This window comes from Sebastes umbrosus, chromosome 16 (genome assembly GCF_015220745.1).
Source record: "Sebastes umbrosus isolate fSebUmb1 chromosome 16, fSebUmb1.pri, whole genome shotgun sequence".
Classification (NCBI taxonomy): Eukaryota; Metazoa; Chordata; class Actinopteri; order Perciformes; family Sebastidae; genus Sebastes; species Sebastes umbrosus.
This window is the reverse complement of record NC_051284.1, coordinates 16,011,300-16,029,160: the sequence shown is the minus strand read 5'-3', so window position 1 is coordinate 16,029,160 and position 17,861 is coordinate 16,011,300. Positions and strand designations below refer to the sequence as shown.

The window sequence follows — 17,861 nt, the reverse complement described above, 5'->3', positions numbered from 1 at the left end:
CACTGCTCCTGAACTGCCTGAAACGCCTTGATTGAAGTCCTGCCTTTTCTTCCGTACCATGGTGATGTCACCAAGTAACACATTTGCATAGCGGCTCAAATAGAGCATTTCAGACAGAGGGTGAAAAGAGGTGCTGCAGTACAGCCGGTATGAGAAAAACAAAGTGTTTTTTGAACATTAAAGCATGTAAAAATGTTCTAGTAGAAGCCCAAAATAAAAGTATGTACCTGAAAATGAGCATAATACTGTGGGTCCTCTCTAAGGACATTATACTGCACCACTTGTGTATCAGTGGATCAACACGTATAGACCTTTGCTGATGGTGCACTACAGCTTTGGTAGCCTTTGGTGGTGTTTTTAACATTTAGTTTTCATCACGGAAACAAAGGCCCAACAAATCTAAACTGTTGTCATGAGCCGGCCGTACGAGGCCGTGCAGAATGACTCATCAGTTGTTCGGGTGCCTTCCACTGTGAACCAGCAGGATGAAACAATTACCCCAGCAACAAAAGCTAATTGCCATGATAACAGAAGCTCTGCCCTCGGGTGCTACCCAGAGAGAACGCCACATACACCCCATCACCACCCCAACCCACTCTGTCAGTATGCCAAGGCAACACTTCCCCAGCCCTAAATACATCCAGCGATCTAATCATGAAGCTGACACATCTCACAGAAACATGAAAGTACTGTTTCTCAACCCATCATGTATACAGGTTCAGGCATCATTTCTTCCAGCTCTGAGATGTCTGCTAATGGACTGAAAACTCACAGCCGTGACAGTGTGTGTGTATGTATAGGATTTGTGTGGGGGAGGGTGAGGTGAGGGGGGGCACATATGTCTAACCATGTGTGCAGGGAAGTGCTTAATTCAAAAGCCTGGGAATGTGGCCTCCTTTTCACCACTCGCCTATGAGGCTTATTTGACATGAGGAAGCGCTCAGTGTGGCAGAAGCCTTCATATCCTCTCTGCTCTTGTGTTTCTCTCTACCGTCTATTCATCTCTTTTACTCCTCGTCTTCTTTTTCTTCTCAACCCTCTCAGGCTGCCTTTTGAGGTGAATATTATTCAACCTCCACTTTGAAATCTGCTTAGTCTGGCAAAAACAAGGTGAAGTGCTCAGACAGACAGGAGCTGTTGGACAAATCAAGTCAAGCTGATACTTCAAATTCAGAATACATGCACCAGTATAATGTCATCTAATAGCAAAAAAAAACATTTTAAATATTTATGCTCTCATGAGCCTGTCAGTGTGGTGTGAGAAGTGCTTATGCATTTTTGAAGATGTAGTCTGTATAATACACAAGAGGGAAAATACCAGCAGGCTTAAACCTTCAAAGGATTGGAGAGACTGCCCAAATGATCAACTGTAGTTCATTCAAGCTCTCTGCACCTTTAGAGAAACTGCTTAGGGCGGCTATAATTAATATTTATATATTAACAATGGCTACTTAAGGGCCACAGAGAAGATCTGACTCTGCAGCTTTTTGCATCTTTTAGTTCTTTGTTTAACCTCTTGAACCCTAGGCCTCTGGCTCAGGCCCCTGCTCGAACATGACATGCCCAAAATGAATAGAGTATACCTCTACAAATACAAGGTCTATTTGAATAATGATGATGTCATAATAAAGGTAACACTTGGGGGAGTTCTGCAGAAGTGTAAGCATCAGTATATATGCTACTAGGTCAGAGTAAATTAAGATGGAACACGGCATAAATTAAGTTTTATGGTTTTGCCTGCAACTTAATAACATTAATGAAGAACGCTGCAGCCAGCAGCCGCTGAACGGGCTGTAATGTAATCGCTCGGGGCAACTCCTCACTGACTTGTACGTCCACTCAAAGTGCTTATTTTTGCCACTGACAGGCACAGATTGTTATTATAAGTGCCTGACAACATTATGGAGAGGACCCTACAGAGAAATACAACGTTTTTCTTTACCTTTTGCTTGATCCGGTCTGTCTGTTATTGTGTCATGCAGGTGGCTACCTCCGGGTCCAAAAATTGAAGCCAATGTGGAAGTACCTTAAACTTGCATTCTTTCTAACAGCCAGCAGGGGGCGACTCCTCTGGTTGCTAAAAGAAGTCTGATTGTATTGAAGTCTATGAGAAAATGAGCCTACTTCTCACTTGATTGATTCCCCCAGTAAACTTTGTAAACATGAGTTTATGGTCTCAATCGCTAGTTTCAAGTCTTCTTCAATACAGCATGATGTTCATTTAGTAAATTATGGTCCCATTTAGAGTCAGATAGACCATAAAGCAGGGGATGCTTTAGGGCGTGGCTACCTTGTGATTGACAGGTCGCTACCACAGCATTGTCTGGTCTGGGAGTTGTCTTTGTTTTTGTCTTACAACTTTAACCCTTTCACAGTGTGTTTTCAGTCCATGAAAGTTAATTTTAACATTTTGGTTGCCTAAAAATGTCTTATTCAGCATTCGATTGTATTTAGCTCTACCCTCTTGTGTCACTTTTGGTTGTAAAAAATCAAGATGCCGATGGCCAAAATGCCGTGCTCGAGGCTTCAAAATGTGGCAGTCCACAAACCAATGAGTGACGTCACGGTGACTATGTCCACTTCTTATATACAAGTCTATGGTGTCATGTGACTTGCTGCCAGAAGACAACGGTGGAAACGTGAATGCGAGTTGGAGAGAGGAGTGCCGGTGTTGTCAGAGTTTGTTGTGTTGGAGTACAGAAAGTGTGGCTTTAGTGTTATTTAAAAGATTTTCAATGTCATGGCTGAATATTTATCTGATTTTGACAATGTGGATGTGACACGAGACTTCTCTATCTGCAGCGCTCTTGCTTGACACTGGACCAATTTAAAAAATGGTTGTCCCCATTAGTCACTTAGTCACACAAAAACATGGGAAAATAGGGATTTCAGTTTATCACTGAAAAGGGTGTAATTCATATATTGTAAAATAATGTTTTCTTGTCCTTTAATTTGACCTTCAGTTCTTCCTGTTATGTACGTTCCTGCTCTGAACATCAGTTTGATTCATCACGTTATTTTAATGTCACTGATTGTGAGTTTCAGCAATAGCTGACCTTTTTCAGATTATGCTTTATCGCCTGCTCTCCCTTCATCACAAACACATAGTCACTCTGTTTTCTTTGCCTCTCATCTGTCCTCTCTCTGCTCAGTCAGCCCTTTTTTTACAGCTGAAAATCCGTCAAGTATTAAGAGCAAAATGGGCCTTGATCTGGATTTATTAATTTTTTTTAGCCGGTAGGAGCAGCTGTGATGTTAAGCAGCTATCATGTGCCCTATTGTGCCTTGTCTCCTCTTTGTCATGTGACCTAGAGAGAGTCTGCCGCCCTCAGTAACTCGATCACACACAGAAGCATTTAGCACACTGTCAGAAGTGGTGAGAAATTAACTGAGCTGCTCTGTGAAGCTCTAGCTCAGTTCAAGAGAAATTGTCTCAGCCAGATCTCTTCTCTTTTTTTTTTGCTCTACATCCCATGATGTGTTGATTGAGCAACGTAATGTATGTAAAGGAGGATTAGGCGAGACGCCCGCTTTATTTCTGACTGCTTGAAGAGAACTGAAACCGTCAGCTTCAAGCTGGAGGCCCTGCATCCCTCTGGCCCAAACTGCTCCAGAAATAGGGCCTGTTTTTGTAAGAAGATCCATCACAGAGATGCACCCACCTCCCTCCTCCCCTCCCTGTGAGCCTCTGGTGGTCTGCCGGGTCTCTGAAGTGGAGAGAAGTGTCAGTTATGTGATTACTGAGTCTGTTAAACTTATTTAGAGATGTAGGAAACATGATGTCTGTAGTTATCCCTCATGGTTTTGCATTCAGAATGGGAGGTTCTCCTCAAATGTCGAGGCAGCGATGGAACTGATTATTATTTTCCACAGGAAAGGATGATCATTTATTTATATTTGTATTTTCTTTATCTTGATATATAAGGAGTATAAGATGACATTCACATGAGGTTAAGGATGAATCTTTGTGTGTCAGGGCTATCAAACAGGATTTTAGATTGTATCCGGAGTGAATGGTTGAGATCCGATTCTGTGCTATATTTGAATGTATTTGAGGAACTCTGCGTTCACATCTGCTTGTGTAAAAAGACAAATGTGTTTCCTGTTTGATTTGGGAGTTCCTGTTTGTCCCTGGACTGTGGATATTTATTGTGTAACCATTTCCCAGCCATGATTAGCATCTACATCTCTTCTTACTACGTTTAACAGTCTATAAATGCCTCTGTGCTTGGATCATTGTCGTGAATAAAGTGTGTTATGATAGCTTTGACATGATATTGCTGCTGGTTAACTCGAAAACAGTTGTGCAGTGGGGAATGATGGATATTTGACAGCAGGAGGGTGGTTGTAATCGTGGGAGTTGTTGCTGAAATCCATCTGTCAAGTGAGCTTTACGGCTTCTCCCTGAGGAGCAGCATGACGTCGCTGTGCAGTTTTATTCTCAGACTTTCTGATATTGTTGCATGGAAATAAACCTCTTTATGTCACATGTCAAACAGGCTATTCAACTCTGAGATTCTTATGATGAAAAGATTATTAGATAAAAGAAAAAACAGAAATTAATTAGAGGAATCCATCCAAAATGCACTTTATTATTTTGCAGTAAATATGAGGTTTGCAGGTTTGATTGAAGTAGAAGCACCTCTACCTCCTCACTGCTGAGTTATTTGAGGCTGTTCGGACGACCTCAAGGGAACCGGAGAGCAGATGATGCCAGAAAAGTGAGAGGAAGCTGGCTGGGACTGAACCGTGTGTTGGAGCGGTCCAGGGGGGGGTCTCTCAGGTGTCAATGTGTCTTCCTCCTGCAGAGTGGTACCTCCAAGGAAAGGTTATTAGAGGAGGGGAGGTCACATGTTGGCATTTGAATGTTACCGTCGTCCTCGGGGCTTTGGAAACAAGTCTCATCCCCTGATGATAGCTGTGAAAGACAACCCCATGCTTCCTGATTTTTATATTTCTGCCATTTTTAGTGTTACTGTAATTGTACTAAATTGCTAGGGGTATAACATTACACCGTATAATCTCATTCACTTCTGGCTCTCTATTCAATAGTCAAGGTAATGGAACAATTAATCATACATTTACGTTCTTGTCAGCATTTCTGGCTTTCTTTCATACCCTCATAACTTATACAGTGTTATGCTGCTGGGAAACCTCTCTAACGGGGTCAGGCATATCTCCAGTGTATCGTTCCCAATCCTCCAATGTTATTGTTTAGTAAAATACCATGTAATAATGGTTTTAAGATGTGACCGCAAGGCACAGTCTTTTGCACTCTATACTTTTGCCATCACAAAAATGTATCTAATAACCAGAAAACTGTCACAGATTATATGAAATTGGAAACATTAAAGATGCTATATATGATATCCAGAGTATTAATATAGCAGCAAGCAACTATTAACTTTGTAAAGATATAGAGGAGTAATGTCTACCTGAGCAGAGAGTGAAGTTGCTCTCCCTCTGTGTGCTTCATGTGCCTTTTAGTGCATGTTCGTGAACGTGAGCGTGCCCCACTGGCTAGCTCAAAGCCGCTGCTCTGCACTGCTCTCATATGGCGGTTACAGCTGATAACGCCGCGGAAGCGTAGCATCCACCCTCCTGTTTCCCCTCAGGTTAACACCGTTCAACCCTGTCTCCTACAAAATTACGTTCCGATACAACTAAAATGCAGGGAAATGTATTTTGTCGCGGATTATGGTCACAGTTTTAAATAGTTTTAAACATGTGGTTAACATTGTAAATTGAAAAACAAAACAAAACAAAAAACGCAGCACAGCTTAGTTAGGTTCAGGCAACAAAACATGGTTTGGCTTAAATAACTGAATTTCACACAGGACATGAACATCTGTCTTAACTACTAACTAACTTTCAATAATGTTATTATTCAACGGTCGCTCAATATACTACGTCACCTGCTCTGCGCGTTGCTCGTTGTACTACGTCACTTGCTGCAGCCGTCCAAGGACTTACAAATGTATTTGTGATATGTCAAAGACAAACGTAATCTGTGACAAAATATGTTTCCTCTCAAATTTAATTGAAAATGCAGCTTAGTTGTATGGGAACATAATTTTTAGGAGACAGGGCTTAACTGTTGCTATCAGCACTGTTGCTGTTGTTTGCACTGTTAGAGCTGTTAGCACCATTAGCTGCGAGCTGCCAGCTCAGCCGTCGCCATGTTGAGAGCCATGCGGACGTAATAGAAATGCTCCCAGTCTTGCATTTAGCACTTTTAAAGCTGCAACAATTAGTCAATTAATAAATGTGTCAATCAAAGGAAAATAAAGCCATATGTACATATGATAGTAAATCAAATATCTAATTGGTTAACCAAGTAAAAAATCGGCAGATAATGAAAGTAATTTGCAGCCCTAGTAAATTTTGTGAAGTTGCACATTTATAGTCTGGCTCTTTTTTCCACTTGATCTCATTTACTTTTGCTGCTGCAGTGACCAAATTTATGTTTTATTTTATGTCATGTCATCTTATAAGATAAGATAAGATAAGATAAGATAAGATATTCCTTCATTAGTCCCGCAGTGGGCTTATATGACCTATAGCAAAGATTAAGGGTCTGATATGACAGTCAGTGAGCACATCAACAATGCTCTTTAGTAGGGCTGCCCTCTCTTAGTCAATTAGTTGAGTAATCGGTTGTTTTGGTCTTAGCTGACTAAGATTTCTTTAGTCGATTAGTTGTTTTTTATGCTGAATGACTTATTTCCAAGAAACTTAAGAGCATATTTCTGGTAAACACACGATTTAAAGTGGTGTTTTTGTGTGATTCTTTGTGGAGAAACTCAGTTTTACAAATTTGTCGATTAAATCAACTAAACGATTAGTCGACAAAATCGCAACAGTGTAAGTCGACTAACAATTTCTCTGGTGGAGGACAGCCCGACTCTTCAGTTTGCTTTTCTTGGCCCTCACACCTTCAGACTGCTAATGTGAGTCTGACTGCTGGAGAGCCGGCCCCTGAGGTGTTGAAAGTGAAAATTAGAGAAGCGTTTAGTCACTTCACAGATTCTGCGAGTTAACCTCACATCTGCTGGTCCTCATCTCCTCTCCACCTGCTGCCATGTGTTTCCACCTTCAGGCACATAAAGGTCATAACGTCACACATGGCTCTTTCTTTTATAAACTCAAGCTGAATCTCTTGAGAGTGGTCATTCTGTGATGTGATTTGTGATTTGTCTAAGCCACATAAGTCACAGTCTACATCACGTGTCTTTCTAGTGAAGGAATTCCCTTTCAGCTCTGTGGTTGTGAACATGATTATTGTATACATCCTCGTAGCTGTGTGCTTGTGGGTGTGTTTGTGCGACTTCATTTCATTTCTCCAGCTGGCGATACGCTCGCTGATCAAACGCTTGCGTTTTTAACACACTGTATTATTACTGTACTGCACACCCGTCTGCATTGATGCCTCTAAGTATTTCTTCATGTGCTGTGATGCTGCCACCACACCACAGTAAAGGCCAGGAGGGAAAGGGGAATTTTCCAGGGTTCGGTTTTAGGTTGAGGTCTTGTTTATAGCTTTTAAAAATGGCAACCCACCCTCTCCTCAGTACACACACACTGTCAGATATCTACAGTAGCAGTATGTTGTTTCTAATGTGGTAACTGCAGAAAGGTGTGGCTCCCCAGTGACCCCGCAGCTAACCAGATGATTATACAGTAGCTCTGTTTCACTGGTTTCTCTTCATTGACCTCCATCACATTTACACTATTCTGGTCAACAGAAACAGTATGGGAATTAACAGTGCAGTGAAGCATCTCTATAATCTAATATTATAGGGAACTGAATCCTGCTCCCCAGTTATTTTCTGTTCTCTTAACTTTCATTGCTCAACCTAGTTTCTCATAAAAAGCTTCTTTCATGATTTGTGATCCTTAACCAAGACTGATTACAACTACAATATTATTATATATATTCTTATTAGGGCTGTCAAGCGATTCAAATATTTAATCGCGATTAATCGCATGATTGTCCATAGTTAATCGCGATTAATCGCATATTTTTTATCTGTTCAAAATGTACCTTAAAGGCAGATTTGTCCAGTATTTAATATTCTTATCAACATAGGAGTGGGCAAATATGCTGCTTTATGCATATCTATGTATATATTTATTAATGGAAATCAATTAACAACACAAAACAATGACAAATATTGTCCAGAAACCCTCACAGGTACTGCGTTTAGCATTAAAAAAATGCCAAATCATAACATGGCAAACTGCAGCCCAACAGGCAACAACAGCTGTCAGTGTGTCAGTGTGCTGACTTGACTATGACTTGCCCCAAAGTGCATGTGATTATCATAAAGTGGGCATGTCTGTAAAGGGGAGACTCGTGGGTACCCAGAGAACCCATTTACATTCACATATCTTGAGGTCAGAGGTCAAGGGAGGCCTTTGAAAATGGCCATGATAGTTTTTCCTCGCAAAAAATTGAGCGCACATTTGGAGCGTTATTTAGCCTCTTTTGTGATAAGCTAGTATGACATGTTGGTACCAATGGATTCTTTTGGTTTTCTAGTTCCATACGATAACAGTATCTTCACTCTAGCTTTAAAACTGAGTCCACTACAACCTCTGAGATATTGATTGCATTAATGCGTTAAAGAAATTAGTGGCGTTAAAATGAATTTGCGTTAACGTGTTATTGTTATGTTAACTTTGACAGCCCTAATTCTTACATATTTTGACTGCTTTTCTAACTAAAACGAATGGATTATGTTGATGTTGAACACTAATAAAATTACCTGTGTTAAAATGACAAGGTGCTTAAATTATCTTAGAAATTTGACAGAGTCACAATAACATGTTTCAGCTTTTTTTCAAAAGACCAACAAAAGAACCCTCTATGAGAAAATAAATTACCTTGATCTCTATATGTCTCTTCACAGTTACAGTATTTAACAGTACTCTTGTTATGTTTTTTCTCTCTCTCTCTCTTCCACCAGTGAACAGAGTATCTGCCAGGCGCGGGCCTCAGTGATGGTCTACGACGATGCCAGTAAGAAGTGGGTGCCCATCAAGCCTGGGCAGCAGGGCTTCAGCCGCATCAACATCTACCACAACACTGCCAACAACACCTTCCGAGTGGTGGGCGTCAAACTGCAGGACCAGCAGGTGAGACACACAAGAAAGTAATCAGCATTGCACACCTGGTGATGAGAGGACATTTCAGACTTTAGAGCTCCATTAAATTTAGTTTTAATTACGTTAAATGATGGTTTTTGGCTGATGTGAGACATCAATATGTGTTGTTTTCACAGTGCCAAGTTGGATATAGCTGAGTTCTGAGTCGTAATTACTTCCTGGAAGTTGGAAACTCGTAATCACGATAACTCTGATATGATATGAATGCAGCATTAGCAATAGCAAAAAGAGTTTTCACAAGTTTTCCATTTGAGCTAAATTAACAGTTGTGTCCTTACTTGTGCCTTTTTTAGGAAGTTGTCAGTGCAGAAATTAGTTTTTCTTCCTCTTTAACCATGGATTGAATGTTATACAATTGTTGAATATGCGACATGATGATCTCAGAGTAAACCTGATGCTAATTGATCATGGATGAAACAGTTGAAAAAAAATAATTTGGTAATTTATTCACAAAAATAGAACATTATACTTAGTGACAAATGGACCGAAATTACTGTTTTTTGAACAGTGCTTAACAGTATTTAAGTATTGTAGCTCTGAATTTATTAGGGGTAAGGAAAAAAATAGATACAGCATAATATCGCAATATTTTGTGTGGCAATATTGTATCGATACACCAACGTCAAGTATCTGTCTTTTTTTATATTAACAATCCGACAGCCTTTCAGAGGTTGTAGCGGGCTCAGTCTTAAAACTAGAGTGAGGATACTAGTATCATATGAAACTAGAAAACCTAAGGAATCGACCAACCATGTCATGTTACCAACCATGTCATATGAGCTTGTTGGGAATAACGCTAAATTACGCTCCAAAGTCAGGCTAAAGTTTGGCGAGGAAAAACTGTCATGGCCATTTTCAAAGGTTCCCTTGACCTCTGACCTCAAGATATGTGAATGAAAACTCTGAGATGAACAGAGTGAAAACTGTATCTTATTTGATAAAACAGATGTTGACAAACTGCATAATTTGCAGTTAAAAAAAAATGTAATGAATCTCAATATATCTCATCACAATACTCAGCATATTGCAAAATGTTAAAATCGTAATAAGATCGTGTTGTAACATAAGTATCGTGATAATATTGTATCGTGGGGCTTCTGATGATCCCCATCCCTAGAATTTATCCTCATCGGGCATTTGAGGATACATTTGCAGTACATCCGGTGCCTTAGAGGTTAGAAAATCATACAGTGGGAGTGGAGCAGAGAGACACTGGCATTAAATCTCCAAACAGCTGGTAAAATGTGGGGGTGAATATTAGTAAGAATCTCGTTCCACTCCCTTAACACCAACTGTTGTTGAGTGAAATACTTCATCATCAGCTGTCAACAACATATCTTCCCTCATGAGGGACCAGCCAGTTGCACATTATCAAATCTACATAACATTTTAACTCACAGCTTCATTTTCCTTCCCCTATTGAAGGTGGTGATCAACTACTCCATAGTGAAGGGCCTGAAGTACAATCAGGCCACCCCGACCTTCCATCAGTGGCGTGACGCCCGTCAGGTTTATGGGCTGAACTTTGCCAGTAAGGAGGAGGCCACCACCTTCTCCAACGCCATGCTGTTCGCCCTCAACGTCCTCAGCTCACCTGACAGTGGAGGTAAGGAGTCATGATATACTGTATGGTTTCAATTAATCTTTTTGGTATTTTAAAGGGGACCTATTATGCTTTTGTGCTTTTTCTCTTACCTTTAGTGTGTTATATAGTTTTTTGTGAATGTAAAAGGTCTGCAAAGTTACAAAGCCCAAAGTCCAAAGGGAGTTACTCTCCCCCACAGAAACACTGCTCCTGAACTGCCTGAAACACCTTGATTAAAGTCCCGCCTTTTCTTCCGTAACGTGGTGTTGTCACCAAGTAACACGTTTGCATAATACCTGCCTAGCAGCTAGTTTAGCACGCCCTCAAACAAAGCTAGTTAGGGACAGAGTCAGAAGAGTTTGGTTCAATTGACCAATCATAGCTCCACCCTCTCGTGTCACTTCTGGTTGCAAAAATCAAACACGGCGACGGCCAAAAAAACAAGATAGCAACGGCCAAAATACCAAACTCCATGCTTCAAAACGGCAGTCCACAAACCAATGGGTGACGTAACGGTGACTACGTCTACTTCTTATAGCATATACAGTCTATGGCTGCAGCACAGCTGGTATGAGAAAAATAAAGTCTTTTGAACATTAAAGCATGTAAACATGTTCTAGTAGAAACCCAAAATACAAGTATGAGCCTGAAAAAGTACATAATAGGTCCTCTTTAATGCACACGTTTTACCACTATTCAATCTATCCCATTAAGCAGTTACATTTTTATGATGAGGTCCACATTTGTATTTGACTACCTGGCAGGCAGTGAGCTTTTTCTGAGACATTTGCAAATTAAATGGTTTCGTTTTTTAATGATAAATTGGTGTTGGAAACCTGCTAATGGAACCATTTGGTTCGAATTACCACCGTCTGACTTAAACCGTCATCTGTGAACAGTTTAAATCTATTTTTGCTCTCAAAAGAATGTCAGGTAACCACAATGAAATAATCCACATAGTTTTGAATGTTTTGAGTTTGTTGTGACTACATAGACGCTCTTTAAAGGATACTTTCTCATGTAGACAGGATGTACATTGTACACAGACAGCATGTTTAGAAGACAATATTGAAACCATACATTTAAATATGACAATAATCTAAATTGTTGATTATATGTCCATATTCAGGACACTGCAATGTTCAAACCCTAGGAAGTACAACTACTTAACTAAGCTGTACTACCCTCTGCTGGTTGATAACAGGTACTGCAACTACAGCCTGCACACTAAACCAAACAATGACAACAATATAACGGATTGGTTGGTTGCTGACTGTCATTTGTCCTCATTTAAAGATATTGTTTTAGTATTTTCATTTTCATTGCAATGCATTTATTTTCAGTGCTTTTCAGATTAAAGCAACAACTCTGTATAGCATGCAACGCGATTTGATATGTGTAGTTAAATTAGCGGATTTGTAGTTTCTTAGGGTTTTCAACCATGGAGAGTAAATTAATTCTGTTATTCCCTGAACTGTATTTGAAGCCAAACTCATGCCTACTCTTGGTTTACTAAATAGCATCTGACCAGCTCTGGTTACGAGCTACTTATAATCTGTGTGCGTGTGCATGTGTGTGCATAAGATATTAGAGAGAATATGTGTGAGTGTTTAACTGCGGTGTCATCCCATCCTTGTGACTCTACTTTAGCTGTGGCTAAAATATCCCATATGGAGCCTTAATGTCGAACCCCACCTCGCTCACATAGCAGCCCTCCTTTTTTTGGGTGCATTTGGATGTGGGATCTGATCATGGGCCGCGTCATGCAGGGCAAACATATCTCCTCAAGAGCGTTGCTTATGCTGTTTCTTACTGAAACAAGTAGCATAGTTACATAGACATTATTGTATAGTACTGAGTAGGCTGTGGACAAATCATGCTGACTCCAGAGATTTCACCTGGTGTCCTCAGGAGGGTTTCTTCAGCCATCATCCTTCTCAGTAAGTCTCGTGCTGTAGAGGAATATGTCCACTAGCCGGGCATGTTTTCTCACCATGAAAAAGAGTCTGTTTGTTTGTTAGCGTGCATCGTGTTGCCTACAGTGGTGGGAAGCAACTAAGTAGATTTACTAAGTGCAATTTTGAGGTGCATGTTCTTTACTTGAGTATTTCCATTTTATGCTACTTTATACTTCAGCTGGAAATATTATACATTTTACTCCACTACATTTATCTGACAGCTATACTTACTTTTCAGATCACATAAACAGAAATATGATAAGCTTACACGATATAATGAATTGCTGAATATTAAACCATTGGTTCCCAACCTTTGTGGCTGTAGCCCCTTATAAAAAAAGTTGTCAGGTGGGGCTCCTTGTCATGAATTGTTAGCAGTGCCACCAAAGAGTGAACCGATATTTCACAAAAAAGTAAGGTCCAAAAAAACGAATACAAATCTGTGTAGCAGACTTGTTCTACCCCGCATTTAAACTGGCCTGTAGCTATATGTAGCGACTAGGCCTAGTAGGCTCTTTACTGTGTGATGTGTTCAAACAATCCATACCTAGTCCAGCTGCATTTTATGCTGTTTAATAAACTTAAAGAATTAGAAAGCAACAACTGTTATGGAAAAACTGAAGTAGGACCTGGCGGTCAACAGAAAATGTCAGAGCCTAACTCACCCTCTGTGTCTCAAATCAAGTGAACAGGTAAAATCAAGTGAAACCACACCCCTGTGCCAATTACCAGAAATGATAGTAACCAAAAAGAACATGTGCAGCCTAAACAAAGAATAATAAACTAAACAGGCTAAATACACATTTTGGCTCCTTCACTGTATATTGAAGAAGAGAAAATGTGGCTTCTGATATGATGATAAAGTTGTGGTATTTTTAAAGGGATGTTTTGCCAGGAAATGGGAACGAGAGCCTGAAAACGCTTTGTAGAAGTCAACAATGAATCTGTTCACACAGAAATTTACCAATCTGTAATGATCTAATGGCAGTTTGTTTCCCACAATATTTTTATTTGATTCTTTAACAGCATGAAATACAGCCTTTTCACATTGATATAATATATAACACAATATACAGTTGCTGCATTGACACGAAACCAAGAAGGAAAAATAACAAAACAAAACAAAACAAGAATGCTCCTCCTGATTTTAATAAATGGAAATCTATGCAAAATTGGAGTATATTAAATGCAAATAGATGTGAAATATAACAAGTATTTAGAAGAAAATTACAAATTCTACAAGGTCAGAAACGGCTTTGTCCACAGAAATTAGTCCTTCACTTGATCCTCTGTTAAATCTAAATACTTTACATAATTAATGAAGGGACTCCATATATTTTCAAATATGTGCTGTTCAGCTGTAATATGTAAGTTATCCTTTCGAATGGAAGGCTTGATATCATCCGTCTTATCCATTGAGTAGTGCTTCGTCTGTGGATATTTTTCCATAGCAGTACAATACTGATGGCAGTTTGTACTTCAATAACTGAGACGGGTAATCCTAAACTAAGCCAGTAGCCTCATTATCAGTCATTTTGGGGAAACTAAGAGAATCAAAGGGGGGGTTTCCACGCCAGACATCCACATTCAGGGTTAAAGTCAGAGAGGTCTTTGATAAATGTCATTTTTAAGTGATTGTGTCCATCTGTCTGTTTCTGTCTCATTCCCGCTGCGTCTAAGGAGCCCGTTGTTGTTCGTAATCCATCATATTTAAATTTTGTGGCCTTGTGAGTGTTTAAAGAAAGAAAGGCGGAGTACAAGAGGGAGGAATAATTGATTTTCCTTTGATCACATATTAAGATAACTCACACATACACACACATTGGTCTCCTGAGCTCGCATAAAATGCTTACAAGTCTGATCAGGCCCTCTCCTCCCCTGGGCTTCCTGTTCTTCCTTCACCATGGCAACAGCCAGCGCCGTATACACCACGTCAGCTGTAGAAACGCACACATGCAGGACGCCACAACAGGGGGTGATAATTGTCTCATTCACATCTACCTCATTAATGTCTGCAGAAAGGTTGTGAGGTGTCAATTGTGTTTTAAGAGTGAATCCCTGAAGTCTCAAAAATACACACTGTAGTTGTGACCAGAGAGTCGGCAGGTGCATGCAGCACATCGTGTTTTGCCGTATTTGCATCTGTATCTTTATACTCTTGAATCATTTCAGGGGGGTTTATGTTTCTGCAACAAACATTGCTGCTGGTGCGAACACAAATAAAAAGCAGTGGCATGCTGATACTTCAACAGAAGGCCTGTATTTACAGAGCCTGCAGGGTGTCAGAGAACATTTCTATCAACTCCCTCTGAGCGTCACGTTCATTATGATCTGAAAGCTTATTCAAGATCAGGATTGCTGTTCTAAAATGGTTAATGAAGACTGATCAAAGCAAACCGTTATTAATTCAGGGTCCTGTCTTCTTGCGGAGAGAAGCGGTTTCTTTGCTTTTAAGCCGAATATTTGCTAAATTTAACGTGCAGCTTTGCCAGCGGAGCACATACAGTAATTATCATGAGCTAACAAGCAGAGTTCAGGGGAGAGTCAAAGAGCGAGGGGAACAAGACATCTTCCAGGCGTCACTTCTTTTTTTCCGTGCTTCTCTTTGTAGTAGCACAACAAAAGAAATCCACTAATCAAGTCAGCTGTGGCAGAATGAATTAAAGTGTTATCAGCAAGTGATATTTGCATTTAGCACGTTTAGTCTGTTTCTGCCTGAGGACAGAAAAACACCACAGACGGGTTAAGGGTTTGGAGCCAAGTCAGTTTTATTTATTTAGCCAAGAATTACAAATTTGTCTCAACGGACAAGAAAAAATGTCACCAAAAAAACTCCCTTTTTGTGTGTGCATATATTATATTTGTATTTTCTTGTTGTTAGCTTGTCAGTCCCCTGTGAAGCACTTTTAACCCATTTGTGCCCAAAGATTATATTTAGTATGATAAGGAAAAATGCCACAACATTTGTTCTGATTGGTCAAAAGTCTTGAAATTTGGTACGGACATCAGTACAACTTTGAATTTTTTAGATCACGTGAAAATGTATTAATAGTCAAAATCAGGATTTTTGAAAAATGCTAACATTGTGTTTATTAAATGTTTTCCATATTAATTTGTTTTACACTATATGTGTGCATATCTTTGATATTCAATATGTTATGAGTTAATAGATGTGAATTCATAGATACCAAATAGTTGATTGTGCTCCTTGTACTTTCTGAGATGCAGTCATTTTCTGGGCACATGGGACTACAGTTTTATCCTAAAATACAATGGAGTCTATTGCAAAAACAGTATGTTTGTGCCCAAAGACTAGATATATTATGATAAGAAAAACTCACTTTTCGGCCAAACTATTTGACAGATTGTGAAAATGTCTTCACATGTATGCTTAGGCCCAGAGAACACTTCCACCAAATTAAATTAAAATTAAAATTTCAGTTGCAGTCACACATGGATCGATTTCACTAACCTGCATGAAAGGTTCGATCAAAATAATGTGTGGTTGATTGATCTGATTGATTGAAGTTTCATAGTTAAGGTTAAAGAGTCTGGGGCAAAAGGAGTCACATTTTAGCCTTCATAATACATGAATGGAAAGCTCACGTAGTGCTCAATCTGACAGTAACAAACAATACATTTGACGCAAAATTACAATGAATCCAAAAATACAAACGAGAAAAGCGTACATTACATTTGGTACAAAAAGGGTCTAACAATTCACTCTCAGCCTTCGCTGTGATCCACATCGAGCTTTTCAAACTGCAGTGTGAAGCCACACAGCTCTGCCTCGTATTGACTGCCCCCGCCCCCTCGTGCTCCAGACACAGCGAACGGAAATATCACCCGTGGTTGTCCCTGATGTCACGGCAGGCGTTGAAGTTTAATGACTGGTATTCTGGTGATACATGATAAGTGCTCTCCCTGATGCGCCCTGTTAATAGCCGCCCCAGAATGAGGCTCTAACTCCGTCTCTCAACGGGGGGCTGAACACTGTAGTCTGTAGTTGGTCAACAAGCAACGTGCTAAACTGAGGTGGTCATGCGGCTGATAACTTGCTGACTTCTTTAAACAATGTTGACATAGTGATTTAAAGGCTGATACGTTATCTTTTGTTGACAGGATTGTATCGCTAACCAAATGTATTTTTAGATTATGTTAAATGAGTTCATTCATTTGCATGATCTTTCCCTGTGATATTTCTGTTTATTCCGCTCTCTTAGATTCTTTCCTGCTGCGGTTTACAGTTTAAATTGCTGTGGTTGGCAACATGTTGAGCAAATTACATTATAAACAGCTTGTTGGCTCTCCGGGGCCAAGTCCCAGTTCCTCACATGAGGCCTGCTGTGGTCTGTTCATTCAGTAAACACAGCTTATCTTCCTGCTTTCACTACTGGGAAGATTTTATATAAGATGATTATAATTGTGAGGGCTTGTTTACAGATGGAAATGTATCGCATAATCACTCCCTAGTGATCTCACACACATTATACAAAGACTGAAATATGTTACACACATGTTTAGCTCTGGTCTGAATCCTACAGTGAAAACAACCCAGAAAGCAAGGCATAACGGGATAGATAAAAAGGCATATAATCTAATAGAGACAAACAAAATGCAGAGTGAAAGAACAAAGCTACCAAGGCACGTTCATACTGTGAAAGCCAGCCACCGTATGTAACAAACTAAAGTTGCATAATATAGAAGAGGGAGAAGAGAAGAGAAAGAAAGACCAGGAACAAAGAAGAAGCAGGGGGAAGGTGGAAAGATTAAATACAAACAAGAAGTGAAATAACGAGTTTAGACGGGAAACAAAGTGAAGAAATGAAGAGGAGGAGAAAGTTTAAAGGGACAGAAGGTTGAGGCGAGGGTGTTGACACGCACCATTGCATCAATTTATAGCACTGACTAGCCGTCCGTCAAAGATCAGCTTGATATTTATATCGTACACATGACTTCTGTTTCTCTCTCTGTAGTACACTCATATACGACTACTGCAGTTAAAGCCTATATTCAGTGCTTTTAGCCTTTTTAGAATTTTTTTATTATTCAATTAAACAATCAATCATTTAGTCTATAAAACATCAGAACAACTGCATCTTCCCGGAGACCGAGATTGCTTGTGTTGCCCAACAAACATATTGAGTTTA

General features: G+C 39.8%; 1 protein-coding gene across 6 annotated transcripts in view; it reads left to right on the top strand.

Moving 5' to 3' along the window:
* evla (Enah/Vasp-like a) overlaps positions 1 to 17,861 on the top strand; it is a 48,245-nt gene that overhangs the window by 21,600 nt on the left and 8,784 nt on the right. For 5 of the 6 annotated variants that reach the window (XM_037746181.1, XM_037746180.1, XM_037746179.1 and 2 more), the window contains 2 exons: positions 8,970 to 9,138; positions 10,594 to 10,774. In XM_037746181.1, the coding sequence (XP_037602109.1) occupies positions 8,970 to 9,138; positions 10,594 to 10,774 (350 nt within the window). Of the gene's footprint in view, positions 1 to 8,969; positions 9,139 to 10,593; positions 10,775 to 12,411; positions 12,694 to 17,861 lie in introns of those variants that run through there. The other variant, XM_037746182.1, reaches the window with a different exon arrangement.